The sequence below is a fragment of the Mustelus asterias genome, chromosome 8 (assembly GCF_964213995.1).
Source record: "Mustelus asterias chromosome 8, sMusAst1.hap1.1, whole genome shotgun sequence".
Taxonomy (NCBI): domain Eukaryota; kingdom Metazoa; phylum Chordata; class Chondrichthyes; order Carcharhiniformes; family Triakidae; genus Mustelus; species Mustelus asterias.
In genome coordinates this window covers 111,250,367-111,273,991 of record NC_135808.1, presented here as the reverse complement: position 1 = coordinate 111,273,991, position 23,625 = coordinate 111,250,367, and the positions used below count along the sequence as shown (strand labels likewise).

Sequence of the window (23,625 nt, the reverse complement as noted above, 5' to 3'; positions counted from 1 at the left end):
TTTAGCATGGCCAATGCACCTAACCAGCACGTCTTTCAGACTGTGGGAGGAAACCGGAGCATCCGGAGGAAACCCACGCCGACATGGGGAGAATGTGCAGACTCCACACAGTGACCCAAGCCAGGAAACGAACCCGGGTCCCTGGCATTGTGAGGCAGCAGTGCTAATCACTGTGTCACCCTGCTGCCCCAGATGTAAACAGTAACTTCACTTAGCAAAAATTTGACTGGAAGCCAAGGTTTGTTAGACAGAATGAATTTGTGCTTGGTCACCACTGACTATACCGCACATTTGGCAGGAAGAATTCTTGGCAATAGTGCAGGAAAATGTGCAATTGAAATTTTTTTTAAAATTAATCAAATTGCACAATTTCAGGAGTGAGTGTTGCATTCCCTTATTAATTCACTTATTCTAACTGCCAGTGAGTTCAGTCTGTTTGGAGACTGATCTTGGGCATATTTCTATCTCTTTTCAAGTTGTCCGCCATGGCTCAGTGGTAGCACTATCAACCTGTGTCCAAAGTTTTGGGGTTCAAATTCCACTCAAGGAGACCTGACTGAAACCTAAGCTGACATTTCAGTGCAGGGAGTGTTTCACTCTTGGAACTACCATCTTTCAAATGAGATGTGAACTGAACCCCTTTCAGAAACAATTGATGGAATTATCCCAAGGCAGCACACATTTCTCCCTGGTGGTCGAGCAAATATTTCTTGTTTAGTTAAGGGGAATATTTGGGGGGGGAGGGGGAGGAGTGTTCTAGGGTAGAGGAGCTTATAGAGAGAGCGAGGAGTAAGGCCATGCAGTAGTTTAGACATCGGAATGAGAATATTAAATTTGGAGTGCCAGTAAACTAGGGGGCTGATGTAGGTCAGCAAGGTTGATGAGTGAGTTTTGGATAGGCTAAAGTGTACAATTGACAGCAAATGTAAGATGTTGACAGTGTCAAACTGCAGGAAATTACTGATAAACCTCATACTTTGAGAATTCTCAAGCAGATTTCCATTGTAACTTACTGGTTTAGGTCAAAATTTATAGGCTGGCTGATTTATTTCATGTCGTCCTTTTCCTCTTGACGCAGCTACCTTCATGAGCCAGCATGGGTTACGGATTCCAACTCCAATCCTCATAATTTCTTATGAGACGTTCCGGCTACACGCTGACGTCCTTTGCAAGGGTGCTGTTGGCTTGGTCATTTGTGATGAGGTAGGATCCTAAGTAACGTAGCTTAACCTCTCTGTTATTCTGCAGTGTAATTATACTGCTGTTCTGTGTGAAAGCTGGCCCAATTGGACGTGTTTGGTGCTTGACCAACTACACTTGCTTCATGTTTAGCCTGTAGTAACTGTGTCTCAGCACATATACGTGACAGCAGGTATCAACTCACAAGGTCACAAAACAGTCTCAGGTAGGGCACAGCTTTTTGACACATGTTTAATTCATCCATCTGTGAGGTTTGATCCCTGATTACGTATCCCCTCATTATTACATTCAATTTAAATGATTTCAGGGTTCTTGCTTCCATTCTGTATCTGAAGTTAATTCTGGACGCTGATCACTCTTTGAATGAATCCGCAATTCCTGATCTTGGTTTCTGAGGTTACTGACAAAGGGTCGTCTAGACTCGAAACGCTGGCTCTGTTCTCTCTCCACAGATGCTGTCAGACCTGCTGAGAGCGTCCAGCATTTTTCTGTTTTTGTCACATTTCGCTAGCTTGGACTCAGGGGAGGATTTTCCCGTTCCAGCCTGCCACGGGAATCGTAGCCGGCAGGGGGGGGTGGACCATGCAAAGGTCCATTGACCTCAGGCAGGATTTTCCAATTTTGGGGTGAGCGCGGCCGGAAAATCCTGCCCATAGCCTCTAGTTCTATTCATATGGATTAATTTAAAATAAGCCTTTTTATACCCGCAACAATCCTATATTTCTCTATAACTTTACTTTGAGGCATTCTTTCTAGGTTGATTGTAGAGAAACTTTAAAAATCTATGAAGAAGGCCATTCAACACATTGGGGGTGATTTTACTACTTCGTTCCTGCCTATTTCCGGTGAGAGGCTGAATATATTATTTAAATATATTTACATCTTCATTTGAATAGAATTAATGAGCCTCGGACGCAATGAGTACTGGCTCACTTGCCTTTGTGGCCTTGCCAGGAGAGATTCTCTCTGGTGAGGATCACGCATGGTTCCCACTAACGAGGACCTATCATGATGGCCTTGCCGGTAGAACCAAAGGCCATTTTGGACTCCCGGGAGGTTGAGGGCAAGAGGGTTCTGCCCCTTGGGCAGTGCCAGCCTGACTAGGGTGTGGTCAGCCCAGCGGCAGGACCTGAAGAGGCGGGGCAGAGGCAGGGCATGAAGGGGATGGGCCATTGGGTAGGAAGGGGCCCTGCTGCTACTCTGCATGGCAATTGGTGGGGGGAGTGGGACCCGGTGCCACTCTGCATCGCGATTGTTTGGGGGGTGGGGGGGGGGGGGGGGGGGGGGTGGGGGGGTGTGGCGATCGGTCTGGGCGGTGGGGGTGATATTTCTGAGGCCGGTTGCAGCAGCAGAGGCCTGACAGGTCTCTCTCTCTCAGACCTGTCAGCTCTCTGCTGGTTGCCATTGCGCATGTGCAGGCACAAGTCTGCACATGCGCAATGGCTCCCTCTGCTGCTGCAGCAGCCTTCCTGGTGAGTTAAGTCTTGCCCCCTCCCTCAAATGGCTAGAAATGGTCTAGTCCATTTTTTCCTTCTCTAAGTGCATACGAAATGCAATTTGGACTCGCCCAAAAAGCGGATTTGAAACTCTCCCGTTTTCACATTAACTCAGCACTTAGAATTTTTCTCATAAGATCTTCCCCATTGTGTCTATACAAAGTGGGAAAAAAAGCTGTGCAGCCTAATCCCAATTTCCAGCTCTTGGTCAGTAACCCTGGAGGTTATTTTTATTGCATATTCAAGTATTATTTTTAAATGCATGAAGACTTCTGCAAACATCACTCCTTCAGGCTGTGTCTTCCAGATCCCCACCACCCTCTGGTGAAAAAAAATCTTCTCAACTCCCCTCGAATCCATCTGCCAGTTACTTTAAAGTAGTCCCTTGGTTATTGAGTTTTCAGTTAAGGCAAACGGATCCTTCCTTTCCCCTCTTTCTAGGCCCCTAATAACTTGACGCAAGGCAATTAAATCTCTCCTCTGTTTCAAAGGTGTCTGTTTGAATAGTGAATATTCACAATTTGCTTAAGTTCTATTTCTTGCCTACAGATTTGGAACACAGTGTACAAATTGATTAATCACTCATAACATATACCTCCGTATTGGTTCTTGAATAGTGTGCAGCAAAGCCTAATGTTTCATTTAGGTCTGGTGTGCTCTGGGTTGTGTGTAAGTTATGTGTATGAATTATGTGTGTAATGCTGTAGATTCCATAACTTGTGTACTCACCATAGCAGACAAGCAGATATTTGAGAGGAGCAGACAAGATGATAAGGATCTCCAAGGGATATGGTACCTCTTAATACTCTGCTGTATGGATTCAAAGAAGCACTGATCGGTGTGGTGGCAGAGAAATTAAGAGAGTTTGTTGTGGATTTTTCTAATTTTGCGTGAAGCAAGGTCCCACTTGCCTGGTTTGCAGATGCAAAAATTCACAGCTGAGACAGTAAGTGGAGTTGATGGGACAGAGTAGAGGAACAAACCTGCTGTACAGTCCTGTGTGAAATACATTTTGTACCTTCTTGGGTGCAATGTGTACCGTATACTTTATGTTCTTAAACTAAACTTTTCACTTTCACCATGTTAAATATTTATTCAAATTTTAAAATGTTTGCAATTTTTGAAAAAGTAAAAACATGTGTGTGTAAAACCCAAAGAGAATTATACAAGTGAAAGTTTTCTATTCCGTTCACATCACAGGGCCACAGGTTGAAGAATTCAGACAACCAGACATACCAAGCTCTGAACAATCTAAAGGCTAAGCGCCGTGTACTGATCTCGGGAACTCCAATCCAGAATGACCTGCTCGAGTACTTCAGCCTTGTACACTTTGTCAATGCAGGAATACTCGGTGAGTATTTGTTTCCGCTCTGTGGTTGACACAGACGTGTTTTGGTTAAAAATGGACCTTTGCAAGCATTTAAGGTAGTTGCAGATTTTGTTTTCCGGAACTAGTTGCTGATTGCATTCCACAGATGAAATTATCAGTTTCTGTACTTTCTGTGTGCTACAAAAATAACCTGAAGGTCCACCTCATGTGGCTGTTGAGAGTCAGTTCGAAAGCAGATTAATAATTGTTCAAACCTTTCTTTAAGGGACTGCACAGGAGTTTAAGAAGCGATTTGAATTGCCCATTTTGAAGGGCCGTGATGCAGCTGCAAGTGAGAGTGAAAGACAGCATGGTGAGGAGAAACTTAAAGAGTTAATCAGCATCGTGAACAGGTAAGGGAACAGAAAATAAATAATTAAGAGTATAACATTTATTTATTAGTGTCACAAGTAGGCTTACGTTAACACTGCAATGAAGTTACTGGGTAAATCCCCTAGTCCCCACACTCCAACACCTGTCCAGGTACACTGAGGGAGAATTTAGCATGGCCAATGCACCTAACCAACATAGCTTTCGGACTGTGGGAGGAAACCGGAGCACCCGGAGGGAACCCACGCAGACACGGGGAGAACGTGCAGACTCTGCATAGATAGTGACCCAAGTCGGGAATCGAACCCGGATCCCTGGCACTGAGAGGCAGCACTGCTAACCACTGTGCCACCGTGCCGCCCAGAATTACTGGTATTACGCCGGAGTAACTCCTGAATTTTGCTCTCGAGATGTGGGTGACACTGGCAAAATAGTTATTGCTCATCCTTAAGGAACAGAGGGTGGGGAAGTTACAATTCTTGTGGTCAAAGCTCTTCCAGAATGGTGTTAGGAAGTTCCCTCATTGTGATGCAGCGCCAATGAGGAATGGCAACAACTCTCCAAATATGACCATTGTGTGTCTTGAAAGGGAACTTGGAGTTGGTGGTATTCTTGTGACATTGCTGCTTTTGTTTTTGTCAATGGTAGAGACCGTTGGAAGATAGATGTACATGTTTAGAATGTAAAATCTGTCCAGTTGTGTCTTGTATGCTTCATCTTACAATATTCATTTTTTGCGGTTAAAAATTCCTTCCTTGCTTAGGTATGAATGGCCTCAAATGGTAGATTTAATCTGAGTTAACAAACAGTGCCTTCACCTGCATGAGATTTGTTTTATCTGACATATTGTCCAAATCCTCACACCAGGTGTTTGATCCGAAGAACATCGGATATACTCTCCAAATACTTGCCAGTGAAGATTGAGCAGATCGTCTGCTGCAGGTAATATCATGTTTAGTGGGTATGGTTATAATATGCCTGATTCAGATCTCTTAATGCAAAACCAGTTGATCTACTTGTATCAGTCCAAGTCCTTCACACTGATTCAGCATGTCTGAAGCAGGACACAGGATGACAGACTCCTTATTTTCTATTGATATGCAAGTAAACAGTATAGTGAGAAAAGGGGTAATGTGTTCTTTATTCTGTTGTGATACACAGGGGTAGCGGACTCCTGCATGCTGTCTTGGTCGCTGAATCAAGAAAGTTGTACAGCACCAGGATGATCACACAGTTTAAAGGGTTAAATGGTGAAGATAGGTTGCCTAAACTTGCCTTGTAATCCTTTGGGCTGAAGAGGTGGAGGGTGGTCTAATCAAACTTTAAATGATTCTGGGATTTGATTGAGTAGATACAAATAAATTACTTCCCTAGTGGAGGAATCTAGAACAAGAGGGCGTCATCTTAAACTGGAGCTAGGATATATAGGAGAGAAATCAGGAGACACTTTACCAAAACCTGGAACATTTATCCCTAAAAGTGGTAGATGCTGAGACAATTGAAGTGTTTTAACATTGATAATTTTTTGTTTGTTGAGGATATCACGGGATATGAAACAAAGGCAGGTAAATAGAGTTGAGATACAGATCACTATGAACTAACTGAATGGCAGAATAATTTAGAGGGGCTGAATGGCCAGCTTCTGTTCCTCCCATTTGACCTGACTGCATAATGCAACCTTTATTCTTTACCGGTAAACGGGAACAGTCTTACGGTGAGCGTTGACGTTTGGAAATAATATTCTAAAAGGCGCAGCTGCTCCCGTGCAATTTTTTTCTGAAATCTGTCCAACACCTTCTATTCTCTGACTATAAAGGAAATACCTCTGTTGAAGGGGGAGACAAAGTCAAACTGAGGAAACTCAACACTGCAAATACAATATTGTGCTAATTAAAAAGGCTTCTGCTGTCATTAATGATCACATTCATCACTATTGCAATCGTATTGGTTTTGCTCTGCATGATATTTTAAAAATCAAATAATATGTAACTACTATGACCTGGGCAACTATAACTAAATTACACTTGTCCAATTAAATATATTTATGTCCACCATAAGCTGATAGATGCTTCTGTCACTGGAGTCTGTTTTTTTTTTATACACCCTTGCCTCCTGCAGGGAATAGTAAGAAAATGAAGTGGATTTGCCCTACCGCGTCCTTCTATAATTTCAGTTAAACTTCCGCCTCTTTTCTTCAGACTCACACCTCTGCAGTCGGAGTTGTACAAGCTGTTCTTAAAACAAGCCAAACCAGCAATAGAAATGGAGCAAGCTCACAGTGGGAAGATGAGCGTCTCTTCTCTATCTTCAATTACTTCACTGAAAAAACTTTGTAACCGTGAGTAGTAAAATGATTGGATTTGGATTCATTGTTTTTCTGTTTGAATATCTGAAAAGCCAGATTTCCGAAATGGAAATGTTCATTGGTACCGTACTAATATATTTTTTAAAAATCAGTTTTTTCTTTTTAGAGAAACCAAGGTGGCACAGTGATTAGCACTGCTGATTCACAGCTCCTGGGACCTGGGTTCGATTCCCGGCTTGGGTCATTGTATGTGTGGAGTTTGCACATTCTCCCCATGTCTGCGTGGGTTTCCTCCGGGTGCTCCGGTTTCCTCCCACAGTCCAAAGATGTGCGGGTTAGGTTGATTGGCCATGCTAAATTGCCCTTTAGTGTCCCGGGATGTGTAGGTTAGAGTGATTAGCGGGGTTAATATGTGGGGTTATGGGGATAGGGCCTGGGTGGGATTGGTGTCAGTGCAGATTCAATTGGCTGAATGGCCTCCTTCTGCACTATAGGGTTTCTATGATTTTTATGATGAAAGAGGAGATTTAAGTGACTCCTAATATAATTTTAGAAGTCTGAATTTTGTAACAGAAAGGCCAGATTAAGGGAAAAACAAAATAATTTAAGTTTTGAAGTCCTTGAAAAAATGAATTACAGTAGGGAACTATGCAAAGAATATTGATTCCGACAATGAGTTGTAGGAAAAACAGGCAGGAAGGCTTAGCAGGAATGAGGGTTCAAAGGAGCACTGATCGTTGTGGTGGCAGGGAAATTAAGAAAGTTTGTTGTGGATTTTTCTAATTTTGCATGTAGCAAGGTCCCACTTGCCTGGTTTGCAGGTGCAAAGATTCACAGCTGAGACAGTAAGTGGAGTTGATGGGACAGAGTAGAGGGAACAAACCTGCAGTATATCCTCTGGCAATCAGTGGTACCACAAAGACCTGGGAGTAGTTTGTCTCAGAGGTTGCTGGAATCCAAAGAATGGGCGAAAAGTAAAACTACAGAAATTGGGGTACGGTTTTCTGATACTGTGAAGAAAGTAGAGCAAGAATGAATGATTCCTTTTTCTGTGGGGAAAGTTGCCACTTCTGTTTTTCCTAATGCTCTGTATCTCCTTTTCTGTCCAGACCCAACGTTGATCTATGAGAAGTGTGTGGAAGGTGAAGAAGTGTTTCAGGGAGCACGCGATCTCTTTCCATCAGGGTACAGCACAAAATCCGTGGAACCGCAGTTGTCTGGTTAGTCAATATCTGTAAAATTTCCTTTCTTAACTCAGAAACTGGAAGGAAAGTCACATAACTTTAGCAGCATCTATCAAATTAAAGTATGTTTGCAGATTTGGACTTGTATGTGAAGAATCACCACTCCAACTCATTGTCCCTGCTGTAAAATGTGCATGTAAGGGCTTGAGGTGAGGATATTAATTGGGCTTAACTGTCAAGCCCCACAATCGAATAGATTGTTAGCAATTACTGTCTAAAAGAAAGGTTGCCTGGGGCCAGGTACCGGCAGGTGCCTAGAATTCACCAAGCCAATCTAACTATCTTGTGAATTCCTTCCATTAACTGACAGCAATAAAGTAACAGCTGCCCTCCCTGGCATTGCTGATATTGGTAATCAACAGCTTTGTGAAAGACGTGTCTGGAAGCAAAGTAATAAGACAGCAGTCAGTCTCCTGTGTGACTCACTGATACAAGCCTGGCATAATATATTTTTCTACATTATGGAAAAATGTTTGCTCATGAATTTTTATTCTGGGTACTTCAGTGCAACTCTGCATCCCAATGCACTGCAGATTAGTGATATAATCATTATCTTGAAAATAAACTCCCGTACTTACTCCTGTAAAAGTCGAATTTCTAAGACTAAATATTTAGCTAATAAGTACCTGTGCTTACTGAAAGTAATGGGTCCCAGGGCCCCGGAATGATGGGGGTTATCCTATGGGAAAAGGTTGAGCCTGAAACCATTTGAGTTTAGAAGAGTAAGAGGTGATCTTTTGAAACATACGAGATCCTGAGGGGACTTGACAGGGTGGATGCTGAAAGGATGTGGAAGTGACCAGAACTCGGGGGGACAGTTTAAAAATAAGGGTCTCCCATTTAAGACAGAGATGAGGACATTTTATTTCTCAGAGGGTCCTGAGTCTGTGGAACTCTCTTTCCCAGAGAGCACTGGAGGCAGTATCATTGAATAGTTTTCAGATGGAGTTAGATAATTTGTTGGTTGACAAGGGAGTGAAAGGGAATAAGGGAGTAGACAGGCAAGTAGAGTTGAGGCCATAATCAGATTGGCCATGATCTTATTGAATGGCGGAGCAGGCTTGAGTGCCTGAATGGCCTACTCTTCCTAATTCACATATTTGTATGTATGTACATAGGTAATAGTTTCAAGAGATTGGAATCTACCCTCTCCCATTGTCTTGCTATTGCACAGTTGCCAGTTCGGAGATTGTTCCCTGCTCCCAAAAGGGAGCATTATTTCTAGTATTGTCATTATTGAATTTTTATTTAGAAATAAACAATCTCAGTGGAGACAGACATTAATTTGTGTAAACTAAATTTATCAAATTCACTAAAAATAAAAGCCATATATATAAATGTGTACAATATCATTCAGTTCTTTTCGCAGTACAGAAACTTGGCAGCGGCATGCACTGAATGTGTATTAGAATCCACAAAAATCATTCTCCTCCTCGCCTTCATCATCAAATAATGTGTCCTAAACTACTCCTTGAATGGTATCATCATATGGATCATCAATATCATCTTCATCAGCAATCTTGTCATTATTGGCCATATCTTTTCATAAATAATCCTTGTCGGGACCATCAGATGCATTGGATAACCCACATTTTTTGAATTATTTAATGACAATCTCTGTTCCGATTTAATCCCTGGCCTCTACAGCCCATTCACACAGGATTGCTAACGTGGAGCTCCTATGCTGCCTTCCTTGGTGAATGTCTCCTTTCCTCCAATCATCCAGTCATTCTACCTTTCCTCATGCTGTCCTTGAATGGCTTGTTTGGAGAGACATCCAGTGGTTGAACAAAGCAGGTTCGACCACTAGGAATCGCTGCAATATCACTCTTTTGCCATCTAACTTCAGCAAGAACACCATCGCCAAGGTGTGTCCCAAATGGGAAAACATTTTCTTTATGTAATCCTCCTGGTTGGAAACTCCACACTTTCCTCAGCCATGTTACCAAGCCACCTTCATTCATCCGTCCTTTATCGTGAACCTGGACCATGACCCCTTTGGGAATTGCTATTTTGGGAAGGTCCGTCTCTTGATTATCACCATTGGCATAAGCTTTGTCCCGTCAGACACTCACAAGAGCACAATAGTGAATCTACTACTTTCATGGCCAGTTGCCTTCACTAATGCTGTTTTCTCTCCAACTTTGCTCACTGTTCAAAAGGCTGAGATGTCAAAATACATGCGAGTCCTCACCATGTTTCCAATACAGGCCAATCTATATCCATTCTTTTGTTGATGTTTGTTTGATTATAAACTGCTGAAATGCGATAAGCCTGTCATCATGTTCTGTTGGGAGACACTGAACTTCTGTCACAGTACAAAGTTGATTCTCTTCATAAACCTGGTACACCACCCAGGACTGGATTTGAAATCTGCAATGCCTAATTTTCTTGCTTGTTTCAGAATGAAGATTCAGATAGATCTGAGAGCCTGTTCTGGTGACTTTCATTGACTTGTTTAGCAACTTTGTTTTCATTGCAGTACATTCAGGGAGGGGGGTGCCTGAAGCAGTGGGAATTCTGGTGGAATTTTTTTAATGATGTCCAGCTTCTGAGGCAGACGAAACCTCTGCCCGCCCTTGTTCCCAGAGAAAATTTCCACGTCACTATCTTCAAAGACCTGCCTTAACCGGGTTTAAGCCCATTTCCAATCTGCATGCAATTATTCCGGGTTACTCCCTGAGTATAACTTTGACAAAGAACAGCACAGCACAGGAAACAGGCCCTTCTGCCCTCCAAGCCTGTGCCGCTCATTGGTCCAACTAGACCATTCGTTTGTATCCCTCCATTCCCAGACTGCTCATATGACTATCCAGGTAAGTCTTAAATGATGCCAGCGTGTCTGCCTCCACCACCGTACTTGGCAGCGCATTCCAGGCCCCCATCACTCTCTGTGTAAAATACGTCCCTCTGATATCTGAGTTATACCTCGCCCCTCTCACCTTGAGCCCGTGACCTCTCAAGAAAATTCAGTTTTACAACCAAGCATTTTCTTAGAACAGCATGTGGAATATTTCTTATTTCAGAATTAAACCATAGGTTGGAAAATATGCTTTTAATACAATTATTTTAATCATTCCACATTTTACTCTTTCTTCAGGCAAGATGCTTACCCTTGATTATATCTTGGCCATGACTCGAAGTACGAGTTCTGATAAGGTGGTACTTGTATCAAACTACACACAGACTCTTGATTTGTTTGAGAAGCTCTGCAGAGACAGGAGGTGAGTTGTGTGACATTGCGAGTAAATATGTGATGTATTGGAACATTTTGGACACCCTCCATAATGTGGATAAGAGAGGAAGAAGCTTTAAACATCGGATGATGTGAATAAATACTACAAGATATTAGCCCAGGTATTCTGGAGACAAAAACTGCAGACTTTGGTTATTTGATTTGGCTGAAAATGATAGCGGTAATAATTCTTGGCTTTTGATTCAGATATGAAAGGGTTACCAGTTTTCTCAGTTGTGCTTCTTCTATCATGCGACAAAATCATATCAAAAATTCACTTGCGTTTTGTGATGTCAAACTTTCGACTTCTGAGGGCTGATCCAAAACCTGGCTGCCTGAATGCTAACTCACACCAATCCCGTTCAGGTGCTCCCAAACCCACATTGGTTCCCAGTAGAGCACCATTTTAATTCTAATTCTTAGTTTCAAATCCCTACTTGGCCTCACTCCTCCCTCCCTATCTGTAACCTTTTCCAGCCCTGTATTTTTATTAGCTGTGCTTTTTGCTGCCTAGCCCTCAAACTCTGGAATTTCCTTTCCTCCTCACGACCTCTCTCTCCTGTTTTAAGACGCTCCTTAAAACCTACTTCTTCAACCAAGCTTTTAGTTAACTGTGTATGTTTTTGGAGCTCATTGTCAAACAACCAGAGGCCTTTTTTAATGTGGTTTGAATCTCCAAAATTCATTCTCAATCTGAGCAATACAGAAGTAAAAAGAACAGCATTTAACCGTTATCTTGCTTCCTGAGTTGGTTCAAGTCCCACACCAGAGACTTGGGCACATAACCTCGGCTGATACTTCAGTACAGTACTGAGGGAGTACTGCACTGATGGAAATATTACTGTCTTTCAGATGAGATGTTGAACCAGGCACCCATTTCCCCTCTCAGGTGAATGCAAAAGTCCTAGACATACAATTTGAAAAAAATCAGGAAAGTTATCCTTGGTGGCCTGGCCAATAGTTACACCTTGAGCAATATGGCAGCACAGTGGCACACTGGTTAGCACTGCTGCCTCAAAGCGCCAGGGACCCGGGTTCAATTCCGGCCTCGGGTCACTGTCTGTGTGGAGTTTGCACATTCTCCCCATGTCTGCGTGGGTTTCCTCCGGTTTCCTCCCACAGTCCAAAGTTGTGCGGGTTAGATTGATCAGCCATGCTAAATTGTCCCTTAGTGTCAGGGAGATTAGCAGGATAAATACATGGGGTTACAGGGATAAGGCCTGGGTGGGATTGTTGTCAGTGTGGGGTCATTGGGCCAAATAGTCTCCTTCTGCACTGTTGGGATTCTGTGATTCTAATATTATTAAATTAGATTATCTAGTCATTACTTTTTTGTTGCTTGTATGACCTTGCTGTGTGCAAATTAGCTGCCAGGTTCCAATATTACCACAGTGACTATATCTCAGAAGTGTTTCTTGGGCAATGGGATGCCCTGAGAGGTAGCAAGCAGGAGTTTAAAAAACTGAAGAAAATACTCTATGTTATAGCTTTTACCATCATGAAACTACTACTTCTATCCAAGTAGTTTTATTACATTGCCAGGAGGGCTTGTTTCAACATTGTAGCATTTGAGCTGGAACCTAATGGGGGATTCTGAAGCTGCCAACAATCTAAGAATTACATTTAAATAATGTATTTTGAGTGTTGCAGTAGAGATGGTGAAATAAAGGTGATGAAGGTGACAGAATCTAAAGTTGTGTGGGTAACGAGATACATTTTTACTTCTAGATTACAGCTTTAGTTACAGGGATGTTTATATAATACATGTGTATTATAAGAGACTGTGAGCATCCTTTGGTTTATTTCTGTTTGAGGCCATAGTTTTACAGTTCATGTTGCAGAACTGTAGTTTTGCAGTTCAGGGTGGCACGGTGGCACAGTTGTTAGCTCTGCTGCCTCACAGCTCCAGGGATCTGGGTTCGATTCCCGGCTTGGGTCATTGTTCTCCTCGTGTCTGCATGGATTTCCTTCAGGTGCTCCGGTTTCTTCCCACAGTCCAAAGATGTGCGGGTTGGGTGAATTGGCCATGATAAATTGACCCTTAGTGTCCCGGGATGTAGAGGGAAAAGCAGGGTAAATATGTGGAGTTTCAGGAATAGCGTCTGGGTGGGTTTGTTGTCAGTGCAGACTCGATGGGCTGAATGGCCTCCTTCTGCATTATAGGGATTCTATGATTCTATGACTGTGGATACTGTAGCTGAATATGAGAGGCTGAATGTTTGTTTCTTGTTGTTCAGCATTAAATATTGTTTATTCCTTCCTGAAGGAAGAATAACCTAGTATGTGTTCCTTTTATCAGATACCTGTATGTTAGATTGGATGGTACCATGACAGTAAAAAAGAGGGCCAAAATTGTGGAACGTTTCAATAATCCCACAGTAAGTAATTTATGTCTTTGTGCAGCATCTTATTGCCGTAAAGTAATTTGTGATTCCCCTGCACAGAGATAATGTATCACATGACTTGAGCTGTGAAGCAAGTGCTGAAATGTAAACTTGCCCCTCCAACATGGTAATAACAATAAATGGAATTAGTCTGCCTAGATACACATCTTTCATGTTTATGGGAATATGGTGGAATATCTATCCGTTGTCACTTGGTAAGCCCCAATAACCTTATTTGACGCTAATTTATTGAAGCTACATTCTGTTTCAGACTGGCTTCGCGTTAGTGATCCAGTATTTTATCACACTTTGAGGTTTCTTGTACTAAGATGTCCACGTTAGTAAAATTAAGGGGCGGCACTGTGGTTAGCAGTGCTGCCTCACAGTGGTTAGCAGTGCTGCCTCACAGCGCCAGGGACCCGGGTTCAATTCCAGCCTTGGGTCACTGTACGGAGTCTGCACTTTCTCCCTGTGCCTGTGTGGGTTTCCTCTGAGTGCTCCGGTTTCCTCCCACAGTCCAAAGATGTACGAATTAGGTTGATTGGCCATGATAAATTGACCCTAGTGTCAGGGGGATTAGCAGGATAAAATGTGGGATTACAGAAATAGGGCCTGGGTGGGATTGTGGTCGGTGCAGACTCGATGGGCCTCCTTCTGCACTGTAGGGATTCTATGATTCTTAGATGCAGAGAGAAAATACTCCTATTCCTAAAATGAATTCAGGATGAGCTATTTCCTGTAGCATCCTTACCGCACGGACATGTTGAGATGGTGGATGCTAGCTTAAAATTCCTACAGCATAGAGGCAGGCCATTCTGCCCATCAAATCTGCACCGACTCTTTGATAGAGCATCCCACCTAGACCCTATCCTTGTAACCCCACGTTTTTATCCCACTAATCCCCTCAACCGACACATCCCGGGACACTGAGAGGCAATTTAGCATGGCCAATTCACCTAATGTGCACAACTTTGGACAGTGGGAGCACCTGTAGTAAACCCACGCAGACACGGGGAGAACGTGCAAACTCCACGCACACAGTGACCCCCGTCTGGAATTGAACCCAGGTCCCTGGCACTGTGAGGCAGTAGTACTTGCCACTGTGCTGCCCCTCTTGTTTTATTTGCAACTATTTTGGTGTTTTATACAAAAATTAAATAGTGTAACCTTTGTAGATTCAAAAAAGCAGAGTGCTATTTTAGATATTTTTTAGCAAGGATAGGCCTTGTTTTTTTCACTGTGGCTGGTGTGTGTGATACATTATATAGTTAATTTCCTAAATAATTTATTGCAGAGTTCTCAAATGTGTGCTGAAAGGTTCGGAGGATCTGAATCAATGCCCTTATTTGGAATGGTCCTATTACTGCTGCAGTATTTAGTCTTCCTCATTTTCTGGACTGACCTATTATTATGACCAGTTCCAACTGCCTGCACTTGCTCCAAAAAGGGGAAGAAATATATATATAGCACTTTTCACATCCTCAAGACGTATCAAAGTGCTCCCCATCCATTAACTGCTTTTGAAGTGCAGTCACTTTTTTATAGACAAATATAGCAGGCAATTTGCAAACTGCAACGTTCCTCAAACAACAAAAATGAGATAAATTACCTAAAAATGCGATGAATGCTGTGATGGACTCGAGACGTTAACTCTGTTCCTCTCTCCACGAATGCTGCCAGGCTGAGTTTTTCAGGCATTTTTCTGTTTCAGACTTCCAGCACCCACAGTATTTCGCTTTTATTATATAAGATAAATGACCAGTCAATTTGTCTTGGTTGAGGGCAACTATTGGCCAGAAGGCAGGAAAATTCCCCTGTTGTTTTAATCATGCCACCATTAGATTGTTTACATCCACCAGAATTGGTTTAACAGGGACGGCATGGTGGCACAGTGGTTAGCACTGCTGCCTCACAACGCCAGGGACCTAGGTTTCATTCCCTGCTTGGGTTACTGTCTGTGTGGAGTTTGCACGTTCTCCCCGTGTCTGCGTGGGGTTCCTCCGGGTGTTCTGGTTTCCTCCCACAGTCCAAAGATGTGCGGGTAAGCTGGATTGGCCATGCTAAATTGCCCCTTAGTGTCAGGGGGACTAGCTAGGATAAATGCATGGGGTTATGGGGATAGAGCCTGGGTGGGATTGTGGTCGGTGCAGACTCGATGGGCCGAATGGCTGCCTTCTGCACTGTAGGATTCTATTCTATAACATCTCATTTAAAAGAATGCACCTCAGACAATGTTGATACTTAGAATATGCAGCACAAAAAAGGACTATTTGTCTCATCCATGCAGGTGCTTATACTTCACTTGAGCCTCCTTCCAGCTTTTGCCATCTAACTTTATCAACATAATCCTCTATTCACTTCTCCCTCATCTGCTTATCTAGCTACCCCTTAAATGCATCTTCATCATTTGTCTCAATCACTTGTTGTGGTACCAGCTTTCATATTCTCACCACTCTCTGGGTAAAGAGCTTTCTCCTGAATTCCCTCTTGGATTTCTTGGTGATTATCTTATGTTGAAGGTCTTTAACGTTGTACTGCTCATAAATGGAAGCACTGTTTGTATCTCCTTTATCAAAACCTTTCTTAATTATAAAACCTCTATTAGATTTGCACTCTGATTTCTTGTTTTCAACCTTTCCTGATAGGTATAATCTTTCATTTCTGTCTGTATTGTTGTAATTTCTTCTTGCATTGTCCCACTGCCTCGTAAATCCTTTTTATCATTTGGTGTAGCACTGCACTGAAATGTTATCCTGGTTTATGTGCTCAATTCTTGGCCTTGAATCCACAGCGTATTGAATCGGAGAGGCAAAAGTTCTACCATTGACACCGGAGAAGTTAAAGTAGGGGGGGAAAGTGGATGGAAGGAGAGGAAAGCGGAGAAAGAGCAGCAAGCACAAAGAAATGGGGCAGGTTTTTTTTTCCTGAACTCTGCCAGCGTTCTCAGTGAGTGGGATAGAAGAGACTGAATATTTCAGTGGGAGCTGGGCTGACCAACCTCTACAACTACCTTGCCGTTACATTTTCTAATTAAACTTCATCTAGGTGGGGGGGGAAGAAAATGGCAAGTAAGTGTCTCCTGATTCCCTGTGGTCTGTTTCCATTTCTTATTACGCGGCAGGATGTGTGAAGATTAGAAAGCTCAGTAGAAGAAAAATTATCAGGACCAATTAAGCTCAGCCAGTGTTAATTATTGGTGATACCTGCTGACATATTTAGAACATGCTCTTGTCTTAATTCCCTCTCACAATGATGCTCTTCCTCCCTTGTTGCGATTTTTGATTATCAGGCCAATCAGAAGCACATGAACTACAATCAAACCTCTTGTATATAAACAGTGGGTGTATACAAGCTTTCCTCATATTTGATTCTGTCGGGTGGCACAGTGGTTAGCACTTCTGCCTCACAGCACCAGGGACCCGGGTTTGATTCCCAGCTTGGGTCACTGTCTGTGCAGAGTCTGCATGTTGTCTCTGTGTCTGCAAAAGTTTCCTACGGGTGCTCTGGTTTCCTCCCACAGTCCGAAAGACATGCTGGGGGTTAGGTGCATTGGCCATGCTAAATTCTCCCTCGGTGTACCCAAACAGGCACCAGAGTGTGGCGACTAGTGGATTTTCACAGTAACTTCGTTGCAACGTTAATGTAAGCCTACTTGTGACTAATAAATAAACTTTAAAACTTTTGAAAACCCCCTCCATGTGAAATGTGCACAAATTCCATCTGTATACAATCATTTTGTAATTCTTTTATAGAGTCCAGAATTTATCTTCATGCTAAGTAGCAAAGCTGGTGGGTGTGGCTTGAATCTAATTGGTGCAAATCGATTAGTCATGTTTGATCCAGACTGGAATCCGGCTAATGATGAACAAGCAATGGCTCGTATATGGCGAGATGGACAGAAGAAAATTTGCTACATCTACAGGCTTTTGTCGGTAAGAATCTGGTTTGTTACAGATACTGTTCACAGAATCACACTCTAAAAAATCAGTTCTAAAATGCGGCATTTTTTATGATGAAGATCTGGAAGAAAATTGAAGGCATTATTCCAGTCAAGTAGTTTGTATCCTGGGGTGAGTGAAGCAGGTTGGGATCACTGTGAGGCAGACCGGGAGCACTAAAGTGAGATTGGAAAAAAAACAGGAAGGCCAAGTGTCGATTGGCTGGCGAGTATTGTAGCTTTGTTATCCTTTCTCCAAAGTTAGGAAGTTAGTCCAGGGAGCTGGGAAATTAAAAATTTCACATTTATTTTGATAAGGATTAAGCATTTCAAGTAACCTCCCTGTATTCAAGTGACAAGAGAGTGAGTAGCTGGTGAGCATTTATTTTAAGTAGTAAGTTTTATACCTCAAATAGATTAAGGAATGGCAAGGCAACTACAACTCCTGGAGTGCACATCCTCTTCCTGTGGGAAATCCAGATTTCCTGTGTCCTGGATAACCATATCTGCAGGAAATGTCATTAGATACAGCAGCTCAAGGTCCAGGTTTCAGAGCTTGAGCAGAACTGGCGTCACTGTGTCACATCCGCAAGCTGAGAGCTTTGTGGATAGCATTTGTATAGATGTGATCACCTCATAGAGTGAGGGTGTGCGGGGAGAGAGGGAATGGGTGACTGTCAGGCAGTCAAGAAAGACCAGGCGGGTAGTGCAGGAGACCCTGGGTACATCTCACTCTCCCACCAGTATTCAGTTCTAAATACTAATGAAAGTGATGGTACATCTGGGAAGTGCAATCAGAGCCAAGTCCACAGCTGGAAGCAGCAAACTCTTGCTATTGGACTTTAATGTGGCTCTAGAAGATCTTACTTCAGTATCTGAAAGTAGTAAAGCATCCTGTTAGATCTGTTTATTTGTGTGATCCTTGAATGTGAAAATAAATAATCTGCTATAATGTGGTGGCACAGTGGTTAGCACTGCTGCCTCACAGCGCCAGGGACCCGGGTTCAATTCTGCACGTTCTCCCCATGTCTGCGTGGGTTTCCTCTGGGCACTCCAGTTTCCTCCCACACTCCAGAGATGTGCGGGTTAGGTTGATTGGCCACATTAAATTGACCCTTAGTGTCAGGGGGATTAGCAGGGTAAATACATGGGGTTACGGGGATAGGGCCTGGGTGGGATTGTTGTTGGTGCAGGCCGAATAGCCTCCTTCTGCACTGTAGAGATTCTATGATTCTAATAGATATGTATCCCAATAGTTCTATTTAACTTCCTGTAGAGACAAAATAATGAGTAAGTCAATACTGACTTATTATACAAGTAATATTTAAACACATAGTCCTTTTCTTGCAATCTTTTCTGACTCGGGGTGTTAGTTAATCTAGCTCAAATGTTTTCCATTGAAATTTGTAATTGGTTCAACTACCTTTGGGGAACTTAGCTTTATGAATTGATCTAGTCACTTAGTTGGTATAGCTAATTTGAATTTTTCAGAACAAACGATATAATTTACTGTCATGTATTTAAGGAAATAAGTAATACTAAGCTGTATTTTTTCAGTTAGCCCGGTCTTGATCTTTCTTTAAAGTGTCAGGTTGGCTCAATTACTCTCTCACTCATTTCTGAGTTGGAAGATTATGTGTTCAAGCCCCACTTCAGGATTGAAGTACATAATCTAACACTTCAACACTACTGAGTGGTATATTGTGAATTGATGTTCTCTTAGTGAACTCGGGTTATTGCAATTGCTGTTTGTGGGACTTTACTGTGTACAATTGGCTGTCCTATTTGCCCACATAACAAGTAATTGCACTTCAGAAGTGGTCCATTGTTACCAAAGCACTTCACATCACTCTGAGGATGTGATGAGGTGCCATCTAATTCCATTTCTTTTCTTTAGAACATTTTGTAGGCCATGCCAATAGCAAGTATTCTTTAGTACTAACTCCTGGATTCCCCTTCTTTTTGCAAGGCAGTGTTTTTATACTGCATAGAGGTGCCCCGCCCCCCCGCCCCCAAGTAAGCTTTGAACTTTCCTATGTAGTTTTGATAGCAAACATTTTATAGCACAAATTCTAGCAAAGAAAATATTTGAGCTGAGTTTTATTTACTTGTTTATTTTGAAGAGGTTGTTTTTGATTAAATGGACTGTCCTTTCAGATGTTGAGGTCTAGTTCCAAACGATGAAATGTGATGATGGCTTGAGTCGACTCAGTACTCGAGTAAATAATTAATTGTACAAAGAGTTTTGAGAGATCATGATGCACTATGTAAATGAAAATAATGTATTAACTGGGGCCAAAGATGATTTATCACAGCAGTATCCTGTGACGTTTCAGACAGGGACAATCGAGGAGAAGATTTTCCAGCGTCAGACACATAAAAAGGCCCTGAGTAGCTGTGTCGTGGATGAGGAACAAGATGTTGAACGACACTTCTCCCTCGGAGAACTTAAGGAGCTCTTTACTCTAAATGAGAGCACAGCCAGTGACACGCACGATCGGTAACTATTCTCAATTTTACAGCTAACCCGGGGAGCAGCTATTTTCAAATGTATCGTTTCAAGAAAGCGTGGCGGTATGAAAGGCTGGTGTGAGGTACTGTCTTGATTGATGTTGAACCTGTTCCTTTAATGTTGGTTAAGTTCATGAAGCGTATGAAGAATAAATGCAGATGACACAAAGCTTCCCACAGAGAGAAGAGGGAAATGAAGATTTGACTTATTCAAAAAGGCACTTGAGAATATGAATAAGTGCGCACTAGACAAGGGCAGAAAGATGAGCTAATGGAGAAGAAAGTGTAAAGCACAGATGGAGGTTTCAATGTACTTATTTTTCTTTCCTTAATATCCTTATACCACATGTTGTTCTGTCAAGAATTCCACCTCCTATAGAGGTATATTAGCAATCCAGAGTGATTTTGTTGTTTCCCCTTCCCTGACTATGGGGAAATGACACAACTATTCTTGAAATCCTGTGTTGTGTTTATCAACAGATCCTCAAGTCATAGTTGCATCTTTAGCATTCAGGTCAAAACACTGCAGAACTGAGGACAGCTGACCAGTTAAGGTCTAAACTGTGCTCTTTGTCAATCATATTCTAATTCAGAATGTCATAAACGGCAATTATTTGTAAACGTTTGCACATTTATTAGTGGTCTGTATCTTAATCTCGCCTTTAACGTGACCATCTGCTTCCTTTCTGCAGGTTGAAGTGTCGCCGATGTGTCAATGGACATCAGGTGCGCTGTCCTCCTGAGGGCTCAGACTGTACATCTGATCTCTCCCAGTGGAATCACTGTGCAGATAAACGTGGCCTACGTGACACGGTTCTTCAGTCTGCCTGGGATTCTGCTGTTTCCTTTGTGTTTCATCACCACTCCCATGAGCAACAGCGTGGAGTTATCTGAGATGGCCGGCAGTTGATGCAAAATTGTGGTGAAGAAAGACTTGTACTTTATCGACAGTGAGTGAAATGGATTTCATGTGTGCAATCTGATTGTAATAGACACTTGACGGTGCTATGCTTTCAGTGAAGTCCCTCAACTTCATTATGGAATATCAATGAGCATCAACAGGCTCCTCAGTCCACCTTGACCTCAGCCAATATTTATATGTCGAAACTCTCCTGCCATGTATATGTGGTTAAAATATTTATCACTGTTACTCGAAGTGCTCTTGGATATTGTATATTTTCATACAAAATACTCCTGCGACTTCTCTGTTGAACGTGGAATGAGAAGGACTGAATAGCATATAATGCAGGGAAGATTTATGATCTGTTCCATGAATGAGTGTTTTTTGTATATATTGAACAAGACATTCTAATATGCAGGGGGAAATCAGTGGTACTAAAGTGTAAGTACAATATTTCTAGTTTCCCTTTTGTGAAATATCTGGCTTGAAAATTCAGACAATTTGAAGATGTAATATCGTCTTTCCTGTCTGTTGTCACCTGTGATACCCTCAAAAAGCAATTAATTCGAAGACCTTGCATCTTTTAGCCACTTAATAGTTCTGTACAATTATGGACAGTTCATATGTGTTATTGAAAGACGATGGTCCTCTCCAAAATGTATATTTTCTTTGTTTAATATTAAATGATTTCCTGTTTTTTATGGAGATGCAGTTTTCATTTCTTTTGTTTCTGACTTAAAACACGATGGGTTGAATTCACCCAGTCCTTCGGAGATGGCAGCCAGGAGGGCAGCCAGTATGGCTGGGTAAAGTGTTGGGATGGGAGCCCAATGTCTTTCCACCATCAAAGCACGTTGCCAGTAGCAGGTAGCTCAGCAGCGTGTAGGTGGCCAATTGAGCCATTTAAGCGTTCAATTAAAGACTACTTCCTGCATCTGCCAGCATTTTCCCCATTTCGGGAGGAATTCTCTACCACAGAAAGCTGAGGAGCCCAAGTCTCTGAATATATTTAAGAAGGAAATAGACATTTCAAGACTCCAAAGGTCTCAAGGGGTATTGGGATAGAGTGGGAGTATAGCATTGAGCTAGAGGATCAGCCAAGATCATATTCAATGGCAGAGCAGGCGCAAAGGGCTGAATGACGTACTTCTGCTCCTATGTTCCATGTTTCTATTAGCTTGGGTTTCTAGATTGCTAGTCATGGGGCATTACCACTGCAGCACGATCTTCCTAAAATTGAACACCAGCCCCAGGAGTGGCCTATTAATTGGCTACAACCAGAAAAATGTGCTCTGGAGGTCATGCCGCCCCCTGCAATATAATTAGCTGCAGAACTTGAGGTCCTCAGTGGAAAGTTTTTGCCACATTCATTTGTTCTCTGATAGTTTTTAAAAATTTATTTACAGGATGTGGGCATCACTGGCTAGGTGAGCATTTATTTGTTCTAAATTCCCTTGAGAAGGTGGTGGTGAGCTGCTTTGTTGAACCGTTGCAATTACAGTGGGTACAACCGCAGTGCTGTTAGGAAGGGAGTTCCAGGATTTTGACCATGCAAGTGAAGGAACGGGATACATTTCCAAGTCAGGGTGGTGAATGACTTGGAGGGGGTGGTGTTCCCATGTGGCGGTGTTCCCATGTGGCTGCTGTCCTGGTCATTCCAGATGGTAGTGATCAAGGATTTGGAAGGTGCTGCCTTAAGAGCCTTGGCGAGTTCCTGCAGTGCATTTGTAGATGGTACACACTGATGCCACTATTCATTGGTAGTGGAGGGAGTACCAATCAAGTGGGCTGCTTTGTCCTGAATGGAGTTGTTGTGCTGCATTCATCCAGGCAAGCGGAGAGTATTTCATCACACTTGTGCCTTTTAGATGATGGACAGGCTGTGGGGAGTCAGGAGGCGAGTTACTCGCCACAGGATTCCTCGCCTATGATCTGCTCTTCTGCAATGTTTATATGGCTAGTCCAGTTTCCGGCCAATAGTATCCCCAAGGATGTTGATAGTGGGGGATTCAGCGATGGTTAGATTCTCTCTTGTTGGAGATGGTACATGTCAGTACAATTAAAACAAAGGTTAAAAATGACTTTTCCCCAATTCAAAAGTAATAGCTTTCATGCAGTTATTTGCTAGATTTAGAAAATGCAAAAACTAGCATTTCACTCTCATCTGATGGTGTGTGACTAAATTGCCTCGATTTTAAATCCTGTAAAAGTACAATACATACTGGGCAAAAGCAAACCTTTCACTTGTGTCAAATCTTTATTTCTGTATCAGGTTTTTCTTCTTGATCCAGCAATGTATGGCTTGTGTATCTTTACTATGTTACTGTTCATGTAAAACAAGGTAGGCCACAGCATGATCACTGTTCCATTAGTGATGTGATTACATTACCCTGTTCAGTCAATCAATTTATAAACTATTGCTAAAAAGTAATCAGATGTTTTGCGACATCATACTAACAGTAAAAAAGATTCAGCAATGGTAATGCCATTGAATGTCAAAGGATGATAGATTCTCTCTTATTAGAGATGGCAATTGCCTGGCACTTGCGTGGCTCAAATGTTACTTGTCAGCCCGAGCCTGGATATTGCCCTGGTCTCGTTGAAGTTTGGACTTCTTCAGTGAATGGTGCTGAACATTGTGCAATTGTCAGCGAACATCAACACTCTGACCTGATAACCACATCAGGGAAGGAATTCATTGATGAAGCAGCTG

General features: G+C 42.4%; 1 protein-coding gene across 1 annotated transcript in view; it reads left to right on the top strand.

The window, feature by feature from the left end:
- rad54l (RAD54 like) overlaps positions 1-21,616 on the top strand; it is a 34,026-nt gene extending 12,410 nt beyond the window's left edge. The window contains exons 8-18 of the mRNA XM_078219429.1: positions 1,079-1,203; positions 3,897-4,047; positions 4,292-4,418; positions 5,263-5,337; positions 6,594-6,733; positions 7,810-7,920; positions 11,045-11,168; positions 13,479-13,557; positions 17,316-17,495; positions 19,837-20,000; positions 20,704-21,616. Of these exons, the coding sequence (XP_078075555.1) occupies positions 1,079-1,203; positions 3,897-4,047; positions 4,292-4,418; positions 5,263-5,337; positions 6,594-6,733; positions 7,810-7,920; positions 11,045-11,168; positions 13,479-13,557; positions 17,316-17,495; positions 19,837-20,000; positions 20,704-20,905 (1,478 nt within the window). The 3' untranslated portion in view covers positions 20,906-21,616. The remainder of the gene's footprint in view (positions 1-1,078; positions 1,204-3,896; positions 4,048-4,291; positions 4,419-5,262; positions 5,338-6,593; positions 6,734-7,809; positions 7,921-11,044; positions 11,169-13,478; positions 13,558-17,315; positions 17,496-19,836; positions 20,001-20,703) is intronic.
- The last annotated feature ends 2,009 nt before the right edge of the window (positions 21,617-23,625 follow it).